Source organism: Sturnira hondurensis, unplaced genomic scaffold, assembly GCF_014824575.4.
Source record: "Sturnira hondurensis isolate 20B ecotype Veracruz unplaced genomic scaffold, ASM1482457v3 Scaffold0004474, whole genome shotgun sequence".
In the NCBI taxonomy this organism is placed as follows: Eukaryota; Metazoa; Chordata; class Mammalia; order Chiroptera; family Phyllostomidae; genus Sturnira; species Sturnira hondurensis.
Window position 1 is genome coordinate 3,416,626 of NW_028077105.1, and position 24,800 is coordinate 3,441,425.

General features: G+C 41.9%; 1 protein-coding gene across 9 annotated transcripts in view; it reads left to right on the forward strand.

Annotated features, from left to right (window-relative positions):
• The window catches only part of MAP7 (microtubule associated protein 7), a 158,895-nt gene that overhangs the window by 78,256 nt on the left and 55,839 nt on the right, over positions 1–24,800 (forward strand). For all 9 annotated transcript variants that reach the window (XM_037045675.1, XM_037045673.1, XM_037045672.1 and 6 more), the window contains one exon: positions 22,316–22,417. In XM_037045675.1, the coding sequence (XP_036901570.1) occupies positions 22,316–22,417 (102 nt within the window). The remainder of the gene's footprint in view (positions 1–22,315; positions 22,418–24,800) is intronic.

A 24,800-nucleotide genomic window follows, 5' to 3' on the forward strand; every position in this document is an offset into this window, starting at 1 on the left:
AGGTACCCTTAGAAGCATGATACCTAGTTTGAAGGTTCCTGGGCTGGCGAAAGACTGAAGTCCACAAACTCCTCTTAAAATATTACTCCAGGCAATCCAGACTTGACTTTTTTGCTAAAGAATGAAAAGTGTGAAAAATCACTTAAGCACGTGGTAGACAAATCCTATTTTAAATACTGTAATCCACTGATCCTAAACCAGGAATGTACATCAAACTCCTCAAGGGAGCTAGAGTTAAACATACACAGCTAAGCTTTATGCCTAAAAGATTGCAGTTCAGAAGACCCATTTGTAATTTTCATACAAACCCTCATACAAGAGCCATGGCTTTAAACAGAAGTGCTTTGAAAGGTACTTCTACAAGATCTATTTACATATCACATTTTAAAGATTTATTTGGATTGAAAAAAAATCCATGGCAAGAAATGAGGAAGATTCACTTTATAGTTTGGCGCTGGTAACTACTTAAGGCATCTTTTGCTGCGGCAGGAGGTAGAAAGGGTAGCTTCCTGACCATTCGTCCCCTGGGGACACCCAAATGTTCTGAAGTTGCATATACAGTTTTTCAGGGTAAAGAGCCAATCACTTTTCTGAGAATTGCAAGGATATTCATGATCTAAAAAGAGGAGGTAGGGGATGGGGGGAGTAGTAGAAATAGCTTCCCGTTCCTGTACACTGAGACAGTCGAGTTTGCGAAATGACCAAAAAGATAAAATGATTACATCCTACTAAGGAAACGATTTTGAGAACACCATTAATTCTATGGGAAAAACATTGAACTGTAGTTCTAATTACCTAGTTTTATTAGTATTTTCTGTTTTATATTATGAATTCCTGGAATCAACATTTCTTTTTGTTGTTGTTGTTGCAACAAGCACAGTATCATAGGTACACAGGGTGGCAAATAAATGTTTTTGATCCTATTCAGTAGAAAAAATATATAGTGAAATATTAAAATAAATTGGAAACGTGTGCTTGAAAATTCAAATGCAAAACAGTTATTAGAATAAGACTTTAATTGTTTTAAGATAAAATAATTTTATCTGTTTTGGGATTTTTTTAAGATTTTATTTTTAGAAAGGAGAAAGATGGGGAGAGAAACATTGATCAGTTGCTTCTCACATGCCCACAACTGGGCACCTGGCCCACAACCCAGGCACGTGACCGGGAATCCAACCAGCAACCTTTTGGCTTGGGGAAGGATGCCCAATCCACTGAGCCACACTAGTCAGGGCAATAAATTTATCTTCATACTGGGCTTTCCTCTTACCTTTGGCAATTTTGTGTCCTTCAATATAAACTCATAGTTGTAATAATTCTTTGATCTTTAATTTTTTACAGTAAAGCTTAAAGTTTTCTTATTCTAAAACTGTGTGGCAGTATTTATGTAATTTATGCACTGTCTAGATTGTAGGGCATAAAGAAGACCTACAGTCTTTCCTTTATAGAAATAACAAAGTTGACATTTTCTAGCTGGTGTGATTGAAGGTCAATGCATATCATCTGCCCAAAAGGGCAGATAATATGCAAATACATTCCTTTCTGTTTTTGTTATCATGCCTTCTCCTTGGCCAGAAGTGCTACATGTAGCCCCTTCCCTGCTCCATGGCTGCTCACACTGTAGGTTCAGCTCAGTTGTTTCCTCCTCCAGGAAGCCTCCCTTACCTTACTCTGTACTTCCATATGACCTTGTCCATACCTTCATGATAGTACTTAGCACATTCTATTTTAATTATCTATTCCCTTGTGTGACTTTGACCTCAGTACCATTATCTTTTGTGGTGGTAGGCCTGGAAAGGTGCCTGTTCATAAATACTTTGCTAAGTAGTTGCATATAGTGTAACCACCCAGCTCACACCTCTCACCCATTATTCGTTGTACTTGTCCATGGTCACGTACTGACCAGGCAGCAAAGGGATCATGCTTTGGCCTTCCAGCTCCTGATCTAGCCAGCCAAGAGAGCCTGCTCAGCCAGCCCAACAGCTCATTACAGCAGCCTAAGTCCAGACTGAGTCTGGCAATATTAGACTGGCCATCAGTTCAAGATTACCCTTGATAGCAGGAGCAGCACCAGGTGAGAAGCTGACTGCTAAGCCAGCTACTCTTATTTATGCCTGTACATCAGCTCCTGACTCTCAGACTTGCCATTTTATTACTCGACATGCTGAGATTTCCTTTTTTTCCCCAAGCCTACACTGTTTTAAGAAAAAAAGTTACTTGTGTCTACTCAGCTATTAATGTAATCCTAGCTTAATTCTAAGCTACAAGATATCAATGTCTGTGACAGCCCAGTAAAGTTAGAGGAAAATGAAATACGGGTTTTATTTTGAAAAGAGAATTTTAAAAAAGGGAGGAGTGGCCCTGGCTGAGTGGCTTAGTTGGTTGGAGCATTGTCCTGTACACCAAAGAGTTGTGGGTTCATTCCCCAGGCAGGGTGCATAGAGGAGGGACATGATCAATGTCTCTCTCTCACATCAATGTTTTTCTCTGTCTTCCTCTCTCTCCCCAACTCTCTCAAATCAATAAAAAATACCCTTGAGTGAGGGTTTTTTTAAGAAGGAGGGGTGGTCGTAGACTCGTGTTACTTTTGTTTCTAGAAAACGAGAGCGCAGACCTGAGGCTTCTGGGTGCATCCTGAAGATTTTATGCATCCTGACATTAAGTCCTCACTTAACATCATTAGGTTCTGTGACCAAAGTGAAACAACCTATAAGGAAACTAATTTCACCATAGTCTTACTGATATAAACCAGACTTTAGTTCCTGGAACATCTTATCAGTGTTATAATGCAGGGACGTTATTTGAGGACCTGCTGTACAGTTTTGGGTATTAACTTATCAGCAGAGCAGTTGAAAATAAAATTAATGCCTGGCTTTGATGAAATACAAATGAGTACAATTTAAGACTGAGCTGCATATATCAGCTATACTCTGTAGCCTGAGCTTGGGCAGAGAGTGTTTGAAACATTTATCTTCTGTCTACTATCAGATTACTATGCGAATTGCTTATTGTATTCTGCCATTTATACCTTTTCATTAAGCTGGGGAGGGGGAGGTGTAAGAAAAAGAGAAAGGCACAGTTTCCACCCCCTGTGGATTTTCTCTAATTTCATTGAAGGCCCTGCTTCTCTTTCTGTAGTCTTGGAGACCTCTCCATAGACCTCTCTTTAAAACTAACTGTGACTTTCTTATGAATTTACAAGTATGATGAAACATTGTGAGACAGTGACACTGCTGTGACTTTAAGTGTATTTTGACATGCATGGATGAACTCTCACAAGGCAGATGAAATTCTCCTCAGGACCAGGACAAACCATCGGAGACCCAAGACCTCTAGTTGCTTTTTCTCATCAGTTAAAACACAAACTAACAAGAAAAAAGTCACTGGTCTCCTCCTAGGCCCCTGGACCAGGTCTCAGTTAGTTCTCCAAGTAGCCAAGCAAGTGAGTTTGTCTGACCCTTTTCTCCAAGGTCAGCACGGTGAATGGAAACCACCCAAATTCTGGAATCAAACCAAGCTAGATAATATCTTGTTTTGGCCACTTCTCATTCTCTGCCTCTGTGTTTACAGTGAACACAGGGACCCTAATCTCCTACCTTGCCAGGGGACCATCAGGATGGGAGGTGATGATATGTGCAAAGCCTCTAGCACAGGGCTTGTTATATGCACTGGATGGGGCTCGATGAATGGCTCTCAGTTAATGCTTTTGTTTTCCTATGCAGTGGTTCTGCTGCCTTGTTTCCTTCTTAAAGTCTGGGATTTATGATGAGCAGTCTGTGTTTCTCCCACTTTGCACTGTCAGTTGTGAGTGCTTTCAGTGGTGTTTCTGTGTCACAGAGTTGTGTCTTCCTTAACGAGTTAGTCTGATACTAAATAGGGGAGAGGAGACGTACTGCCTGCTGAGCAAGAATTGAGTGAGTAGAAGTAGACAAACTAAGTTGGACTTACCTGACTAGCCTTTGGAGCATGGTTTTAAATCATCTAAAAAGGTGTATAATAATCTAAAACCCAAATATAAAGACTCATAATCAACATTTTGAGCATTTCATAGTATTAGCATAGCTTTTCTAGCTTTTATATTCAGCCTAAACTTTTTGTTAAAGTTGAGTTTTCTAAAAGGGCTTAGATTTTTTTTTTTTTACTAATCAAGTGAAAATCAACTATCTTTTAAAGCTGGTTTCGAATAATTACCAGATTAATGGAAACTAAAATGTGTCTTCAGCAGGTGTTTTGTTGTAGGTCCCTCTGAAGTGACTGAGTTCTGTCTGTATCCCTACAAATGCAGGTGGAACTGTCATCCTTATAGGCAGGCTTAGCCAACTGACCTCAAACTGATGTAAGTCAGATCGATATCAGTATTTTTATAGCCCCAGGATAGGTTGATTGCTGTAAGTAGCAGTGAGTTTTAGGGACGTGTCCACAGAGATGGCGCTGGCTAGACTCCCAGGGAAGAATTATGTAACACGGTGATAAGTCAGCCAACTAAATTTTTAGGAACAAGTCTCCTTGACTTCTGGGCACCTCTGTGCAGTGGACCAAGGGCTCTGGGATGGAGGTGGGCAGTCACTTCCCCCCTCTGTCTGCACTGCTGAGATGCTCAGCCATTTGCAGATTGGCTGTTGGAACGCTGGAACCCATGTTCACATATGTGCAGGCCTCTTGAGAGTGGGCTCCAGACCTTGTCCAGTTCAGTTCACACTCCAGTGCTGGAGTGTGAGGGGGCTGATTGTGCCCCCCTCACAGAAGTCCCATCCTTGATAGGAAGCAGCAGCACCTCCAACATAGACGAGACAGCTTGGCAGGCGGGCAGTGGAGAGGGGCAGTGAAGGGGCAAAGAGGCAGTTCTTTGCTGACGCTGAAGAAAATAGAGTGTGCTTCCTGTATTATGTCAGCTGTAAGCAGTCATGTTCCGACAACAGTGTCTGTCACTGCGAAGTGTTTTTCTTTGTTATAGAGCTATTGCTGTACCAGATATCAAGTAAAATTTCAGGTATCCAGGAGGTCTCAGATGTTCCCCTGTTGAAATTGCCTAACCCGCCTAGCGCTGTAGCCCAGCACAGTACAAGCACAGGTGGAGGATTTTAAAATCAGCCTTGATGATGAAGATGAAACATAATGATGTCATTTGCATTTAATTCTCCCTCTCTGTGGTGGAATTACACCTGCATGTCACTAACGCTTATATAGCTGAGGCCCATGTATTATGAAGTGCAGATGCTAATACAGCAAAAATTACATATAACTGGTTATTTGATGCAAAGACCTGTATAATCATTCTTATGTGGTCCCACATTAATTTTATCATTCGGAAGGTTGGTGTCCATGTGCTACTTTAATGTGATTTTCTCTGACTGAGCAGTTTGGTATGAGTTATAGAAAGAGAAGGCAGATGTTTCCTTGTAGAAAACACAACTCTCACTAATGAGATGAGCATCAGCCATCCTTTCATCTTCCCCGTTTCTGCTCTGAGATGGAGTAAATGCTTGTCCACGCTGTTTTGAGATGATGAGAAAGGCCATCTTTCAGACATACAGAGTTTTGCCACCCATCAGAAGTTACAATGCTTTTGCTATTGAAATCTGTTTACAAAGTTAAGTCCAGCCCTCCTACCTAGATCTCGCCTAAAGAAAATTAAATAGCATATCCAGAGGTACTAAATTGAAGAATATATGAATGACTTTTTCTAAGACAGGATACTTTTAAAGTCTAAATGGCTAAGGACATGTACTTATTAAATGAACTTCCATTCTCAACTATCTCTAAAATATGATCACCAATGACCTTTAATTTACCTTGTCCATGTTTGCCAGACTCTTGTAGTGTTTTCAAGAAATGGCAATTCTCAGTGATACATGGGTTGTGTTCCAGAAGATTATTTTTAAATTGGCACTTTGAAAGATGGAACACATATTCACATCATAAAAATATTACATATGCAACTGATAACTCACAAAAGCCTATCTAACCTATTATGTAGTGATATTATTGTATAATCTCTATGAAATAAAATGTTCATAATTATTCATTCAACACTTTTTAAAATCCTCACCCAAGGATATATTTATTGATTTAAGAGAGAGAGAGAAACATTAATCAGTTGCCTCCCATATGTGCCCCAAGTGGGTGTTGAACCTGCAATCTAGGTCTCTGCCCCGACAGGGAATCAAACTCACAACGTTTTTTGGTGTTTGGATGTGCTCCCACCAGCTGAGCCACCTGGCCAGGGCTCATTTAACTCTTTTAAACATGTATCCTAATGGTACCATGTTGTACCCTCACATTGCTCACATTTTGTTTTGAAAGCTGATTCTCCCACCTCTGCATCCTTCTCCCTACCCCATCCGCACCGAGCCTTCATTTTTCTCCTTTTTCATCTGCATGGAGATCGAGATCAGCATCCCCACCTCTCCCTACCTCACTTTTTATAGAAAGTGCACACTCTTACGAACATTTTCTTAGGTTTCTCACTGCTATAACACAAAGGATGTATAACAACAGCAACAGAAAGTTGGAAGAAGTCATGGGCTTGGGTTTCATTTGTAAACTAAAAGAAACTCCCTTGCTCGGTCATCCGTCCACTTCCCTGGTACATGTAGGAAGGATGGCAGGTGTGAGGGGCCCCTCAAAGACGGCAGTGGGACTCACTCACATTTCATTAGAAAACTCAGTTCCTTAAATATTGTTCTTTCTGACAGTGACTTGACTGGGATTTTGAAGACTGGGGTTGTCTATGAACAGGTTCTTGGATAATGCACAGGGTGTGGAGACAGGCCAGGCCAGCGACCATTGCAGTGCTCCCTGGGAGAGAAGGAGAGCAACCCGACTAACAACAGCTGGGCTCCTCCCTGCCTCTTCTTAGTAACTGTTGACTTTGCTCCCTCGTTCCCGGAGGAGCTGTCTGTGCAGGTTTGCCCTCTCAGTCTCCTTCACCCTCCTTCTGACGTCTCTTCCCGCTCTAGCTACCAACTCCCAAATGGACGTTGTCAAGTAAGAAATGGTCACCCAATTGCATTCCAGAAGCACTTAGAGGAAAGGAGTCAGATGATCAGCTTAGTTTCGGTTTAGCTCTGGGAGGAGCTATAGCTTCTTAGGCAGATTTAGAACTTGTAATTGGCTTCTCTGGTTTGAAATGGATGTGGCATACTTCAAACGAGTATGCGCATTGGAAAATAAGCACAGCAGTTGCAGTCTGTAAACCCAATAGCCATTAGAGCTCTGAGCTTTTGTGAAGGGCCTTTCCGTCTGGCCTGATACTGTTTGCCAGGCTGTGGCGCCTGCCACACTGTCGTCTTTGTGCTTTTGAGAGTTGGCAAGACTCTGCAAAACTGCTTTCTTGTTTTTCAGACTGGGATCTTTCCTTTTGTTTGTTTTGTTTTCACTTGTTACTACATTTAGATATTCGATAGGCTCCAAAATTTGAGATCCTCTATTTGGGACCATTTGGAGTGTGGCAAATGAAAGAGATGGAATAAATAAAACGCCATGTCTCATAGGAAGGTAATGAAAAAGAGAAAAGAACATGTTTTAAATCTCACTTTTTATTTTCCCTGTAGACTGGAGGAATGCTTTGTGATTTAAAGCCTTTCCCCAGCCTGGTACTGAGTCTCTGGTGGTCACTCTGAGCATACCCAAGTCCTGGCTTGATCACGTTTCTTTGCACTCCAATTTGACGGTCTTGATTGTTTCATAGCTCCGACTGCATTTTCAGACCACAGGCTGCCTGCCCTGAGAGTCACTAGCAGTGTGAGCCTGGGCACAGCCTCCGCGCAGAGCCCCTGAGATGGGAGCCAACACCGCCCATCTGTGGGGGTGTCATCAGCCTTCTTCCCCAGTTTGTCACCAACAGCTCTGGCATTCTCCTCTTCTCGTCACTCTGTGGCTTCACAGTCTACTAGTCTGGTTTGGAAGGGTCACAGAGTGTCCTGCCCTTTTGCTGTGCTGACCCATTTCTTGTGCAGCGCAACTGCCAGAGAAGCAATTCATTCCCAGCCGGGCCCACAGCATCTCCCATCAGAGCTGGCAGAAGCCACACAGCCTGAACCGATACAGGTTTCGCTTGCAAAACAGAGAGGGGAAGAAGGGGTAAATGTATCCACGTGGAACAAACCTAGTTTTTAAGCTTCTGATTCAGTTCTAACATTGCAGCTCCTTGAGGATCCCATTCCTGCCTTTGTCCACATGACCCCTATCTCCCAGGAAAGCCTTCTTGGAGTTTGTAGTGAGTGCTCTTCCCTAGAAGAGGTTGCCTTCTCAGTGGAGTTCAGACTGACAGAATCAGAGAGGCCTCAACTGCAAGAGATTCATACACCAGCTCTGGGGGCGAGGGGTGAGGGGCTGGTGTGGGTACAGGAAGGCGAATCGTTCCCAGTCAGGGCCAGGGTCCCTTCTCACGCATCGATGAAGATTCAGAGAACTTAAAGTTCCAGAGAAGGTGAGATGGGGGGTATCTGATTACTGCAGGCGTGTATTGGAAATGATGAAATGCAGTGTAATTAAAGAAGGAACTAGAAAAAAAGTAGGCTAAGTAGGATTACCAGATGAGAGTAAGGGACAGAAGAGTAAGTAGCATGATGTTTTGAATAAACAGAAAGAATATATAGGAACATTTTCTTTTTACCTTACAACTTTATGTACTACTTGAATTGCCTAACAATATGACATTTCTTTTTTAAGATAAAAAGAATAAATAGGTTATCTGGGTGATGGGATTATGGGTCTTTCAAATTTGTATCTTCATAGTTTCCCTATAGTAGAAACATCTAAGAAATGCTTTTTTTAAATAAAATTAAGCTAAATCAAAATTTTTATTTCCATTTTTATAGGCAAGTATGCAATTAATACCTGCCCTATTGATGCCTTTATAGAATTAGCTAACAGAGGAGTTATTTTAGTCCTTCTGCAGCCGCCCGGTGACTCCTTCTTTGCAGTTAGTAAGCAGTCGTATGCAAGGCCTCAGGGCACCAGCTGGTTGGAAAGAAGGAGAACTGTGGCTCAGGAACTATTCAGACCCTTTCTAGGGGACCAGCCTTGCTCTGGGAATCCTTCGTGTTCTTTTCCGAAACGCACTGGCATCTCAGTTGTTTGAATTCCTATGGAACTGATTTTTGTCACATATGATATTATTCAAACCCTGATCTGGTGTGTTTTATTCATTTTTTTTCCTCCTGCTGTTTTCAAAACTAAATGCTGACCTGCTTTAAGGTGATGAACTAGCACCTCTTTTGCTTTCTGACTTCTGAAAGCAATTAGCATGTACCAGATTCATCCTGTACCAGATGAGAGAGCCGCTGAACTAGGAAGCATGTATATCCAGCCCGCTTTTGAGTGACCTGAGTGAAAACCTTTATCTGAGATACAACATATGAGATGTTTGCACTACCTAACCTCCACCTAGTTGTGTGTGTACTGGTATTTCCTTTCTAGTTCATGCACTGTCCCGTGTCACCTTTTACTGCTCCCCCCTCCCCCCTCGTAACGTGCTGTCCTCTGCCTTCTCTGAATCTCACCCCCCTCCAGATCCCATGGAGGGCCTCGCCTCCAGCCCGCAGTGCTGTCTGGCTGGGCCGAAGAGCTGAGTGTTGAGGCATGGGCAAAGTGAAAGCCAGAAGGATGGGGCGGGGCCAAATTGTGGAGGGCTGAGGTGCTCGAACTTCATTCTGTGGTGGGAGCTTCATTCTGTTCCCACTAACTGATAAGAGTTAGTGGGAACTCTTATCAGTTTATGGATTGCTGTTAATTGTGAGTATAGAACCCCCCTCCCCCCCAAAAAAGTCACTTTTGAAAATTAGGAGTTTTCCTTTTCTGGGCTATGAAATTAGGAGTTTTCCTTTTCTGGGCTTTTCAGAGCTGGGCTATGAAAATCGGATCGCATTCTGTCTGATACTGCAATGGAGGGTGCATGACATTACACATTTGTCAAAACCCAGAATGCCGAGAGGGAACTCTAATGGCATGTCAGTGTCGGTTCCTTGATTGGAACAAATGGACCACTCTGTGCAGGATGTTGATCGTGGGGGAGGCTGGGCTCCTGTGGAGCTGGGGGGACATGGCAACTCCGTACTTTCTGCTCAGTGTCGCTGTGGACCTAAAACTGCTCTGAAAAATAGAGGCTACCTTTAATTTTTTTTAATCGTTAAATTCCCCTTTACATTCAGCATTATTTTTGTATTGGTTTCAGGTGTGCAGCGTAATGGTTAGACAACCATATACTTTACAAAGTATGCCCCCTGGTATTTTAAGGACCCACCTGGCACAGTACACAGTGCATACAATCTCATTGGCTGTATTCCCTATGCTGTACTTTGCATCCCGGTAACTATTTTGTGACTCCCAATTTAAGGCTATTTTAAAAAGCAAAGGGAAGAAGATGGATTAGATTTAATTAGGTGGAGTGACTGTGAGGCTGGTTGAGAGAGGAAAAATGAACAAGGTCACGGATGTAGAAATGACTGCAGCACAGAGCGGCCTGGTGAGACTGGGTGGCCCATAATTTTAAACGAGCTTAAATTTAAACACTCAGTGGTTCCCTGAAATGAATTGGAATAAACAGGACCTTCCATTATTTACAGCACTCATTCCTGTTGAGTTTTTCAGTCTACCTAAGAAATTTAAAGTCGAGTATTTGTACTATATTTTCTGTAGAGGAGAAATGATTGATTATTGATCCTCTGCAGCCACGCGTATATGTGTGTTTGTCCCACAGACTAAACTCATTCAGTCAACTAACGTGGAATTCAAGTTATGGTCACACTTCTTTGCAAAACTGATATTTAAAACTGACTCCACTGCATTTTGGGGTTCTTTCTAAGAATCATATGTATTCTACCTTGATAATTTTATTTTTCACTTAAGTACTAAAGTTTCCTATTTTGTGGCCTATCATTGTCATTTTGTAAAACACTAGCATTAGCCATTTTAGTTTTCTTTCAAGTAAAATATCTTGTTAAAAGTAAAAACAACATCTCTTGGTTGGTGGCTTTAATTAAGCCAACTATAATAAAGTTGAATTCTAATTATTTTTCTTTCCCAAGTGATTTAAAGAGTTGCTTTTAATTACACATTGAGTCTAATTGAACTGGGTCTGATTGGATAAACTCCCTATCCAGCTGTTGAAACTGAGACAATTAACTACATCTCTGTAGTTGACCACTGCTCGATATAACTGGAGAACTTCTGATACGGTTAGGCTTTTCCCGTCATTTCTGTGCTTTGCCTCGTGCTTTGCCTTGTGCTTTGCTTACTCATAAACATTATTCATATTAGGGGTGGAGACCATGTGTGTCGCCAGCAGCATTGTGCCTGTGATAAATCGCCAGAGAAGTGTGTCACCTGCGGGGCAGAGAGGCGTGCCTTTTGGCCTGGTTTATACTGATGCAGGTGGAACACACAGCAGTTTCTGTTCTATTTGTAGTGCTGCCATCTGGCTAAAGGGGGATGTTGGTGTGCTCTATTTATTTTTTGGTTGTTTTTAGATAAAAGCCCTTTGGTTGAATGTAAAGTGTGTGATGTTTATTCCTGTCAGCTAAATGCATCCGCTGAACAAGCAGTTCCCAATGGTGCCCACACGTTATATGGAACATGTGTTTTTTTGAAATATGCTTTTCTTTATTTCAGTTAGGATGGGTGTTTCTTTGGCTTTTTAACAGATTATCCAAACAGATCTCTCACGTTGCTCTGGGAAAGGGTTGGGGCTTGCAGACCTCTCAGAGGCAGCACAGGCATGTCCAGTGGAGGCTTTGATGTTCCCATGCTTTTCCCCAGGTGACATCAGCGATGTGCCCTGTGCTGGGAGTCTGTGCCTCGCACTCCTGAGGTACTTGCTATAAGTCAGGCTGAGCCAACCTTTCTATTATGTGGCTGCAAAAACAGTCCTTTGATTTTAAGTTTTGCCCAATATAATGTCAAAACCAGCTTGGAATTACATCATTTTCTTTCTTTTCTGACATGGAGTAAATGTGACTGTAATTTGTCAATTATTTTGGACTCTGTTTCTCTATAGTCTTAGCATCTATCAAAAAGTTAGTAAATGTGTACTTTTTATTTATCAGTCTGTCATGCATACTTTTTCCTTCTGGGTTTTTGCCACAGCTGGCTCAGGGTACTCTGGTTTTCTTCTGCAAGCATTTATTCAGTGTCATATATGTGCCAGATAGTGGGCTGGACACTAAGGACAGGGGGATTGGAAGGGTGAAAGCATGGTTTCTGCCCTCATCTTGCTCTCGTCAAACGGACCATTATCATAGATCTGTTCCTGGCTCGGTGGCCAAGCTAAATGTCCCTAGCTGCATTTACTTGGAGACTGTCTGTGCTTCTCTAAACTCAGAACATGATGGCTGTGATTAAACATCAGCTCTTTGGAGGCCAATAAGTAGACGACTCCTGAGCCCTGAGAAATATTCTGGTTTCTTGTGTCAACCTTAAAAATGAAAGTCAATTTTTTTACCACCAAAATGGGTTTATTTGGGAATAACAGAGAATTGCGATTCGGGACAAGCATGCTATGGCAAAATACACCACGAGCAAGTCTAACAAACAAAAGAGAAAAGTTAGATTATGAAGAAAAAGGAAGAGGTTCGGAGGGGTGATTTGAATGAGAGTTTATTGGAGGAAAGATTGTTCAGGGTGGTCATGGCTTCTCAGTAGCTGAGTTGTGAAGGTTCCCATCAGTTGGGCTTGTTGCTGGACCGGGAGAAAACCTTCCTGCTGATGGGGAAGTAATGTAGAGATGCTTCCTGCTGGGAACGCAGTTCACGTCTCTTCCTGTTCGGGTGTGTGACTGACGGTGGGGTGCGGGGTTGCTGCAGAGCCGTAGTGTGTGAGAACTCCCCCTTCAGGCCTCCTACTCCAGTTTAAAGGTTTCCTTCATTCATTTTTATACTTCTTTAGATGGAATTATCTTTTGCTGTTATTTAAGTAATATTTATACCTTATCATGTATAATGTAGCAAACAAAAATTGTTTTTTTTTTCTTTAGGAAAAAGTAGTGATTATATCAATATTTTTGCCATCTCATGCATAGACTTTAAGAATTCGGGGCAACTGCCTCAACTTCTTTTTGGAAATTGATGGGTTATGGATTATTGGTGAATACCTATGTGTTTTGCATTCTTCATGCTTTAGTGTCCATTTTAAGGATGAAGAGTGATGTTTCTGGTGGCTTCTGTTCCCATTTATCACAATATTCGGTTGTGTCCCCAAAATTGATGTCTGTGTGTTCAGTGTGTAACATCTCAGGGTTGGACAAGTTTCTTTGACTTTCAGCCACTGTTCGTTGTTGCTGAGTGAATCCAAATTCTAAAACCTCCACAAGGTCTCAGAAGCATCTAGTGCGAGCTACTGTTGCCATCAAGTCGTAACTTTTTGTTCTATGTGGAGAGCATAAAATGCAAAGAAAAACTGTTTGTCAGGAGAACGAATAAGGAAGAGGTGAGATATGACTCAGATATATGTTATTATCAAAGGTTCTCATTTATTGCATTTGTCTTTGCAACAAGAAATGAGTCACGGAGTGTTGACTAAATTGTTGATTGTTCTTACTGCTGTGTCAGACTAAGCGTGCCTGGATTTTTATACCATACCGCAGTGGGTTCATTCTGGCTCGGAAGGGCAAATTAGACTCACACTGCTTTTCAGCATCTGTAGCTCCGTGCGCTGCCATGGCGCAGCCTGTAAGTTGCATGGTCGAGTGGCCGAGTCCCATCCTGTGGCAGTCTACAAAACATTAAAGACAGCAGTCGGCCTCTATCTACCCACCTTTTATTTCCTTGACCTGCCTGCAAAATGACCTTCAAAACCACCCCACCTGTTTCCCAACCAGACACATTTTGTCCATCCCATATTTCCTCATTCTACCCACTGCTCTTGCTCCCTAGAGTTCATGGTTGGGCCCCCATTTCCTGTAGGATTTGAAGCAGGAGACCCTGTGGGCCTACGGAGGGTCCCTGTGTGCTGCTACCTAGTCACCCTTAGGTCCCCTTAGGATGGCCACACTGACTGCACTCCTCCCATGCTCCGTGCTGCTTCAGCTGCAGGCGTAGGCTTCACCACATTCACTTGTGCCACTTTTTCTACCTTAATGGTCAATAGTTATCTCTTGCTATATGTTAAGTGTAAGGGAAGAAATCTGAATCATTATTTAATGACACAGGAAGCAGAGTTCTTAAAATGTCTGGTGTTAGTCTGATTTCCTTCTGTTGTTTCAGATGATAACCTTTTTTATACATTTCTAGGGGCTTGTTAGGCTTCACTTTTCATTTATCCAGAATCCACCGAAGTTAAAGCACTTCACAGCTAGAGGTTCTGTCTGACATCCTTCAGTGACTTTTTTATTGCTGTCATGATGACGTTCAAACCCTTGGAATTCATGGGGGCTCTGACCTCAGCCTTGTCTCATTTGATTTTCAAGTGCAACTGCATGCCATCCTAACCCCTATTCTTACAGGACAGCTCCTACTGTGTATGTGTATGTGTACACACACACACACACACACACACCTTGTAGTTTTGCTTATACTATACCCTAGCCAGGAATATTCTCTGCTTTACTCTACTTATATAATAGTATTGATTCTCTCCATTCTTCAGAATCTTTATCCAATGAAGTTTTGCTTCACTACCGCCTCCTATAGCAGCTTTTCTGATCACTGAATACCTGTAACACTATCTATATCATTTCTTTGGTTAATCTTGTGTGGTGTATTGACTTTTTAAACCTGAATTGGTCTATTCTTGCAATTTCATGTATTCATGCGCTGTCTGTCTCCTCCAGAGGATGGCATACATCGTGCAAGTAGGTGCTGCCTCCTATGGTCTTTGTGTCCCTAGTGCAGAGCAAAGGGTCTGGCCCGTGGGAGTATCTGTAAATTCTTCTTTTAAAAAATCACTTAACAGCCCTGGCTGGCGTAGCTCAGTGGATTGAGCGCGAGCCTGTGAACCAGACGATCGAGGTTCGATTCCCAGTCAGGGCACATGCCTGGGTTGCAGACCGGTTCCTTGCAGGCTATCTACCAGCAGGGGACGCACAAAAGGCAACCATACATTGCATTGATGTTTTTCTCCCTCTCTCCTTCCCCTCTAAAAAATAAATAAATAAATAAAATCTTTTTAAAAAAAAATCACTTAACATTTCTGAGCCTGGGAAATGGAGGGTCCACTGGTAGCAATAGAGGCTGACATCAGGGATTGGCTGATTTTTGTGAGGACCGTTAGTTCAGCTTTTGACATAGTTCAAGTGATGGCAGAAATACATTGCTATATTCCGTACAAGCAGAAGACTATTGAGAGAGCATATTTATAGATGCAGGTTTGAAAGGGCTGAGGTAGAGATAGTGCCTTGGGCCATAGTCGGTGATAACTTTACTGCAGAGAAGAGAATTACTAGGGGAATCAAAAGCTCCAAAACACAGCTTGAGGAAGTAACCTAGACTTAGGAAAGGAGAAAGGAGTGGTAGAAGAATTATTTCCTTAATATTATTTTCTCAGTACTGAGCACAAGGCATCCCACCAAATAAGATGCTGTCTGAATAAACGAGAGAGGAGAGAAAACTGAGGTAAAGCAGGAATTAAACCCAGGTTTCTCTGATGTTAACTCCCGTGAGCTTTCATCGTCACAGCACAACTTCGCACACAACGATGGAGACTTTCAGTAAGAGGAAGCTCTCTGTCCCGTGGAGTGATCAGAAAAGTAATCAGGAGTTAGGAGATTGCATTATGCCCTCCTTGTTCTAATGCAAATTTCATTAAAAACTTGGGATAAAATATTTACTGTCTGTGACTTATATGTTACAATACTCCTGGCAGTTAATTGGAATAAAATTTGAATGTCAAGTCAGTGAACAAAAGGATTATAAAGTACAAACTTTGAGGTGAAATAACCTGAATCACCTGAAAGTTACTTTGTTGTTTTCTTATGTGATGAGTTTAAACCAGTAACATTCTTCCATTTCCATTACAGTATTCTGCAGCCAGATTTTCAAATAAGCTACTTGTTAAGGTGTCAGGGGTCTCCCAAGACCAGCCCAGGTTCTGTGATCCAGTAGGAAGACTCCGAACTTAGCAGATGGTCATGCTTGTGGCTGAGGTTTACTGTAGCAAAGTCAAGCATTTCCAAGGATAACACTCTCAGTCCTGCTCTAACTCTTTTCTCCGTAGGTAGTTGAAACTATGAGGTTGCGACGTATGGAGCTGGGATATTCAACCACTTTTTACTACAAAAAAAATGGCAATTATACATGGCAATCAAAGTCTAGTTCTGTCTTCTCGTTTACTCTCCCAGGGCTGTAGGTATCCTGGGGGCAGCGTGTGTGCGAAGTCCAGTTGAACAGTACAGCACAGAAGAACCGTGTTTTTGCTGTTTGTCAATCTGCCGTCCTCATTTTGGTGAAAATAGTGACAGATACGTTACCCTTGTGGATGTCAAGACCACGTATCAGTCAGTGCGATTTCAACTTGGGATGATCTCTAAGGTTGTGGCCACAAATGTCTTATTAGAGTAATAAGCATCTTCACTAAATTAAGCACGTCTTGGACTAATTATTTTGGTCAATCGAAAAAAGACTCATGAACCAGACTGTACTGCCAAAAATAGAAACTAAGGAGTGAGAACCCCATGACTTTTATAGGAAGACATTACAAGAAATGCAGTGAATTGGTGAGGATGTGGAACATAGAGGTACATTCGTGGCACTTCCTGGAGTGCAGAATGTTTACCAGGTGAAAGTCCTAAGTGTGCGTTGCCTGTATGTTTTGTTTCAGAGTGATGCAGAGAGAGACAGAGAGACAGAGAGCCCAGACCACAAGCGCACTTCTCTGTATCCTTCCTCTTGTCTTTACTCCAACACTCGCATGTGGCTAATGGAATGAAGCTTTCAAGCTAGCAGAAAGATCAATAAAGATTTTATAAGGCAGGCAAAGCTCATTAAGCATGAGTTTGTGGCTTAGTTTTCTTTTTTAAAAAATGAAGGAAAGAGATTCAAATACCGGAAAGTCACATTTTTTCTCATGTCAAATTTAAGAATGCTATATATGATCCTATCTGCCAGTTGCCTAGGATTTCCAGATAGTTAAATGTTGGAGATCTTATTTTTAATCATTTTTATTAGTGTTACCATTTTCCCATCACCACTTTCCCCCACCCTACCCAACCCCACCTCCCACCCTCAGTCCTACGCCCCCTCTGACTTTGTCCATGGGTCCTTTATACATGTCTTTTGATGACCCTTTCCCCTCTTTCCCCCATAATTTCCCTCCCCCACTTTCACTTAGCATCACGTTCTCCAGATCCATCCATGCTGTTGCAAAGGGTAGGAGCTCTTTCCTTCTTTCTGCTGCATAGTTTCCCATTGGGTAAATGGACCATAGTTTTTTGATTCACTCACAAATGTTGGAGATCTCACAATGAGTAAATTTCTGTTTTCATTGTATTTCCAAGCCAGGGAAGTCCCTGCACTTTGGTTTTTTGTTTGTTTGTTTGTTTGTTTTGAAAAAATGAGGGAGGGGGGAGGAAAACAAAGAAAATCTCTCACAAGGTTTTATTATCTCATTGTTATGATTGAGAGTTTTTTTAAGGCCTTTATACAAAGTTTGTCCAGAAAGAGCCCAGCTATTGTTAATGTAATAAGAAAGGTTTGTGCGACATCAATGTGACCTGGCAGCCAAGGACAGTGGTCTGGAATGTGTGAACAATGATGGCTTCACTGTGCTAGTCAGTGGGGATGGTTGATGCCATTGAGTGAGCATGTGTACTGTGTGGCTGTCCCATTCAAAATGACTGATATAGTAAAGCAACAAATCTGCATTAAATTTTGTGTTAAGTTTGAACATTCCTCTGTGGAAACTATTTGGATGATTCAGAAGGCACAGCTATGGGCAACTTGTGATTGGCAACTTCATCACGATAATGCACCTGCTCATGCCTCATGTCTGGTGCAGAGTTTTATGGTGAAACATCAAATCACCAGGTGACTCAGCCCCACTACAGCCCAGATTTGGTGCCCTGTGGCTTCTGGCTTTTTCCAAAACTTGGAATCATCTTTGAAAGGGAAGAGATTTCAGACTATTGATGAGATTCAGGAAAATGTGAAGGGGCAGCTGATGGTGATTGGGAGAACTATGTGAGGTCCCAAGGTGCCTACTTTGAAAGGGTACACATCATTGTACTATATACATTGCTTCTTGTATCTTGTATCTCCTTCAGTAAATGTCTCTAGTTTTTTTTTTTAATTTTTATTTATTTATCTTTAGAGGGGCAGGGAAGGAGAGAGGGAGAGAAATATCAATGTATGGTTGCCTCTGGTGTGTCCCCTGCCGGGAACTGGCCTGCAACCCAAGCATGTGCCCTGACGGAATTGAACCTCGATCGTGTGATTCGCAGGCCCGCGCTCAGTCCACTGAGCTACACCAGCCAGGGCAAATGTCTCTAGTTTTCATATTACATGGCTGGATGCCTTCTGGGCAGACCTCATATACTTAATGTTATGTTAACTTGAAGGGCATTAAATCTCAGAAAACTTTCATTTTGCTAAGCCTCAGAAAGATTGCCGATCACCCCTTCCCAAACCAACCCTGGTATACCCTAAAAACCCTACCAGTAAGTCCAGCCTACTTGAGGGTCCCTGGGAGGTGTGACCATGGCTGAACTGAAAACCTCTGAAACCAGCAGCTGAGCCAGACATCCCTGCCACATTGGTCACCTTGCTCCCTGGGACCACTGCCACCAAGCTGACATAGGTTTGCCCTCCCTGTTTGTGCTGGGTGAGCAAAACCCTGAGGAAATAGGACCGCAGTGTCTCACACTTGTGTAGGGAATAAATCGGGAGAGAGCTGGAAACACATTCTACCATTAATGGAGCCTTGCAGGAGGTCTGGCAGTCTCCTTTAATTTTCACAACTCTGACTGGAAGTGTTTTCCCGCTCTGCAGACCCAGTTAGGACTGAGCGGATCAGTGATAGCGACTTTGAGGACTCGCTCTTTGTAAGTGGTGGAGCCAGGTCGCCTGACTTGAAAGCACGTGCGCCCCCACCAACCTGAGCTGTGGGTGTGGGAGGCACAGGACCTGACAAAAGAACAAAGATGAAAGCAGCTGAATGACTGTTAAACTTCTGCTGTGTGCCAAGCCCTATGGTAGATTCTTAGCATACACTTCCTCAGTTAATCCTCCCAACAGCCCAGTGAGTTAGAAGCATCATCCCCTTATTCCCTACTCAGAGGAGTCAAGAAACTTTCTAAAGGTCATTCAGTAAATAACAGGGCTCCCATTTGAACCCAGCTCTCTATGGGTCTGTGTATTCCCTCTTACCAAGATAGAGTGTTAATCAGAGGGGTTTGGGGAGAAATAAGGAGTCTTACGGTAGTAGAAGAGAAAGCAAAACTGATAAAAGTGGAAAGATAGCCTGAAAACTAGACAAACGTCCAACCAAATGGTTAGAACTTAGCAGTATGTGATCTTGGACTAAACAGCCTGACAATTTGTTAATTACCTGCATTTTACTAAATTTAACCTATCAGTTAAACATAAACATAAAAAAAGTTAAGATAGGTCTTAAGTTTGCCTTGAATAGGACTCAGAAGGTATTCTGAGACAGAAATGAATTCCTGAGATCCAGACGGTGATAAAGTGAGCAGGTAGATGCAAATGTTCAGTTAGAGAGGATCCACTAAAAGTCAGATATAAATTGGAATTCAAGTAGCCAGACCTCTAGTTTAATTGAGATTTATTTTTTTACATTTGAGTTTCAAGACAATAAAGCAAGTTTCAACAACAACGACAAAACTTTTATCAGGGACTATTCAGTAAAGTCACTTGTACTAAACATGTGTTGTGGTCTTTTTAGCCTCCTTCATGGTCACTGTTATGTGACATTCAGTTAGGATGATATTTGCTCTCCGCATCTGGGGGCACTGCAGATGCTTAATTACCAGAGAAAGAGTAAATTATGTCAAATATACCAAGGCAAGAGGGATGAGTACGTTTGAAATATATTTTAAACAAGTGGTCCTAATTATCCTTCAGTTACTAAAAATGATTAGATAGGAGATCCCTAAACAGCTTACTAAGTAAGACTGTACATGCTGAGTGCTGGAGGTGGCCGCATGATAAAAAGGAAAGTATGACGAGAGCACTCCAAACCTGGGTGGTGCTCTTTCTCTTTATCTTTCTTAATTATTAACTTGTTTATGAGCAGCTGTAAGAAGATAGACTTGCAGAATAAGGGCAGAAGTTCCAAGTACAAGTCAATTTTTGATCTTCAGGGCCTGCGTCTAACGTTGTGAGACTGTAGCCAAGACTAAGTACCTGCCGTGCAGTGACAACGAGCAACTTGGTTTTGGCAGGTGGGATGGGAGTATGCGTTAGAGCATCATGGGACCCATCACACTTGCTGATTTCCGTTCTCAATCAGTGCCAGGGCCTCTCCTGGCTCCCCTCCTACTTGATTTGTCCCCACTCCCACCATTAAGTACACACTGAATATAGCCTTTTTCCAGTGGTGAATTGCCCGGTTAAATTTCCTCAAGTGGCAAAAATCCTATCAAAAACCATTGCTTTGAGACCTTTTGCTGTTTAATTTATTAGCAGCCTGCCCATTCTCTCAGTCTTTTTAGACCTTCCCCTGCAAGTAAAGCAAAGAAAGCTCAGGTGGATGAAACTTCAACCAATCAATGTTTGGTGGAGTGTGTGGAGAAAATAAATTGCTTGAAACTGAACAGTATTAAATTTGCATACTTTTAACTATTTAGTCTGATTTTCCATGCCAGTTAATAATATATGCAATTGAGAGAGAGCCATAAAATTTCAGTATATTCCCCTTTTAGAGGTCAAAGTTAAACTTAATAAATTTAGTCCTTTTTTTTAGTGTCTCTTGAATGACATTTATAAGTTTAGTCTTCTTGAAGAGGAATTGTTTTCACGCTCTTTCAGGTTCAAAAACCTTGAGCATATGATTCCTGTTTTCTAAACAGTATCCAACTCCCTCAACCTAAAGGTGTAGGTTAGGGTTATAAACAACAGAGTAAGGAGAAGAGAGCAATGACTGATGGGGATGCCATTTTAAACAGGTCCAGGGGATTTTCTAATGTCACTTTTGAGCAGAGACCCAAAGGCAGTGATGGGGAGATCCATGTTGATAACAGGGAGAACATTTCAGGCACTTGTAAAGGTTCTGAGATGGACTAAATCGGTCAGCGTGAGTAGAGCAGCTCACAGGGAAAGAGAGTGTTATAAGGTAAAGCCTAAACCAGATGGCACTTTCTGGGCCGAAGTAGAGACCTTGTGATTTCCTCTGAGTGGGATGGGAAATGTTGGAGGGTCTTAAGCAGAGGACTCATGTGGCTTGTGTTTTAATGGGATCACTCGGGCTGCCGAGATGAAAACAGCAAAGGAGATCAGTAGTAGGATCAGGTAGACTCGTCAAGGGGATATTGCAGTCACACAGAGAAGAGAGGATCGGAAAGGTGGAGGTACAGGTGGTAAGGTATTTTTGAGGCCGAGCTGAAAAAACATACTAATGAAGAGAAGTCAAGGATGACATCAGGCCTTTGGGCCGGCTCAACTGGAGGAATGGAATCAAATTCTGTAATTGGGGGGCAGGGTGGGGCGGAGCTGGTTTTAAGGCAGAGGATAGGAGCTGGGGAACTCCAAGGGCTTGGTTTTCGGCATGATTTCTATCTATCAGAGTGACAAATATCCTTTGAAAGTATGGTAAGTAAAGTAATACATGTAAAGAAAAATTGTCTTGTCCTGGAGAATCCTATAATTTCTATAACCAGAGAACTGGTATAGAAATTTCTGTAACTGCCTGGTCCTTCTGGCCTGCCTTCCTTTCCTAGAATACATTTCCTTCAGTTTTTTGAATAATCTTTGTTATTGAACTTTTGTCAGAAGCTTTTTCAAAATCCTAGTAAGTTATATCTTCTGGTTCCTGTTTGGTGACCTACTTGGTTATATTTTTGGAATTTTTTGCTTACTAACACATGAACTTTGTAAGAACTGAGAGCGGAGGTCTGAGATTCCAATCAGGTTTCCACATGGATGTTCACGTGTGAACTGGGACAGCAGGTGAACAACCTCAGGGATCCTTAAACACACCACAGCCACTTAAGCTGAGACTGGCCACTTAAGCTGAGGCCTTGCTTTTTGGATGGGTCCTTCCCAATGAACAGCGTGTGCCTGGAGGGCAGGCAATGCAACTGTGTCATCCTTTTCCTTTCCTAAGTCTAGCCTAGTACCTGATACAAAGGTGAGCAGTAAATATTGAGTAGGTTAAAGTTTCTGACTAAATTTTAAGCAACTAAAGATGTCTTTTCTCTTTTGTCTTGTAGCGCCTGACAGCTACAAAGTGCAAGAGAAGAAAACTGCCGTCTCCAGCCGGCCCCACTCCACTATTTCAGGGCAAAACAGCAACAACTCAGGAAATAAGCCAGGTACGAGGCAGGCGTTGCAGGGGCTGCGGAAAGGAAGGCTGTCCCCCTTGGAGGTGCATTACAATCCAGGAGAGCGTGGTTCCAGTTCTGCCACCAAAACACATGCTTGTAGTGACTCGTATGACCTTAAATCAGAGAACCTCGCAAAGCCTTGATTTTTCTCTTTTTAAAATGAAGGGTCAAAGACATGCCCTGTTTGCCTCTCAATCATTTTACCTGTCAATGCGATGATATATGTGGATGCATTGTTTTACTGCCAACCAGTGCATAAGAGGTAGTAATTTTACTATCCTGTTTGAAATGCTACATATGAGATAATTTTTTCCTCACCCTCTTCTACCTCCCTTTCTCGCTGATAATCACCATACTGTTTTCAGTATCTATGAGGGTTTTTTCTCTCTACTTAATCCCATACCAGCTTTGCTATGTGTGTAAAGATTTCCTTAAATGGTTTTTGAAAAATTCACAAGAGATATGCAATAATGCTCGGGCATGCAGGTACAAAAAACTGTGTCATGTCACCTGTATGCTCAAGCATCATTGCGTATCTCTTGTGACTTTTTCAAAAACCATTTAAGGAAATCTTTACGCACAGCAAAGCTGGTATGGAATTATGTTTTTGTTCTCCATGCCCTGCAATGGTTGTACACATACACAGTAATTCTATTTAATGGACTGTGGTTCATGGTCTGTTCCACTGGGTGATACAAAGATGCAAACAAGTCTGTTTAATATAATACAAACAGCTGGATAGACAGTGCAGTTGCTTCCAGGTACCCAACAACCATTGCGTGGTCCTTGGGTCAGACTAATGGAGGGTATGATGATGAGAGACAATGAAAGGAAGGTAGAGGCAAACTGAGTATTCCATGAGTGTCTCGGAAATCTACTTTGTGCTGCACCCAAGGCCAAAGTCACTCAAGAACAGGGAATCAGTGAGAATGAAAGGAGAAATAATTGCATCTAGCCTCACAGGAAACATTCCCCATTATACCTACATCTATGGAGCCTTTTTTCATATGGAAAAGGTCTTAAATAAGATGCTTTTAATAAGACCTAAACCAGGCCAGTCACTTAGAAGAAAGAAGAATAAGTAGTGCTATTGCAAATATTGCATGAGCAACCATTAGTGGGAAATGTGTAATTTCAGCGGAGCTTTAATTAGCAGGCCGAATTTTCCCCATTTAGTTGGTTTGCCTTTTCATTCATTTGTTTATCCGTTCATCTATCCGCCCACCACTCAACCACCATCTAATAGTATTTATCAAGTAGATGTTCTGTGCCTGGGACTGTGAGAGGTAGTGTATGAGCGAAACAATGGGACCCCTATGCCCACAGGGCTCTTTCTGGAGGGCTTTTGTTCTTACACTCAAGTGAGCATCCTTGTGGAAGTAGAGGTTCTTTAGCATGAAAACCCCATTTGTTTTACCATGAGAACTGAACATAGCTACGCGGTTTGTACTATTTTCCCTTGTTCTCCCTATCAACAATCACTTCTAATGACTTTTCTGCCATTTAATCTGTTCTCATCAATTTTCATGCCATTCTGAAATGCTGAAATTTTACTAAAAATTTTTACCATTCTTGACTGAGCAGCTGATACTTCTATATCCTGACACCTCATTTATTTATCTGGTGTTAGCACTATACAGACACTAGGGGTATATTACTAAAAGACATAATCCCTACCCTCTAGTTGACATTATGGTAGAATAAACTAACATATGAATGACACTTGAACACAGAATTCCCAGTGGGATAAGACACAACTGCATAGAGCACAGAGGCCCAAAACTCTCCACCTCAACTGGCCATCTCTTTATAGGGCTGTTTGATTTAAGCTGCTAAAGTCAGGTTAAATGAGGAGACGTTTCATTTCAGATTGTGTAGTTTGAGCATTCTTGTGTCTGCTTTCTTCTAAATAGAGATAAGCCAAGGTACATAAAATGCTCTTGTTATTTTAGTCCTCACCTGAACATATGTTTATTGATTTTAGAAAGAGAGGAAGCGGACAAAAGAGAGAGGAAGAGAAAGAAAGATAAACTTTGATGTGGTAGAACAACATCGATTGGTTGCCTCAATACATTAAATAGGAAGGATACATTAAAATAGTAACTGCTAGCATTTATATTTTTAAAATTTATTATCAAATATAAGATTGCTTAGTTTGCCCCATTGCTGCATATTAGTGAAAGTGTAAAGGCTCTGAAAATTAACTAAGTTGTTTGCTCATTCATTCATTCATCATTCAACAATAATTATTGAGTGAGTGTTCTCCTATCTGCAAGGTATAGTTCTAGGCACTGGGAACCCAGCAGTAGATAAAACCCAAGGCTCCACTCTTCCCCACCCCCATTCACCACCATCTTCAATCTGTCACAGG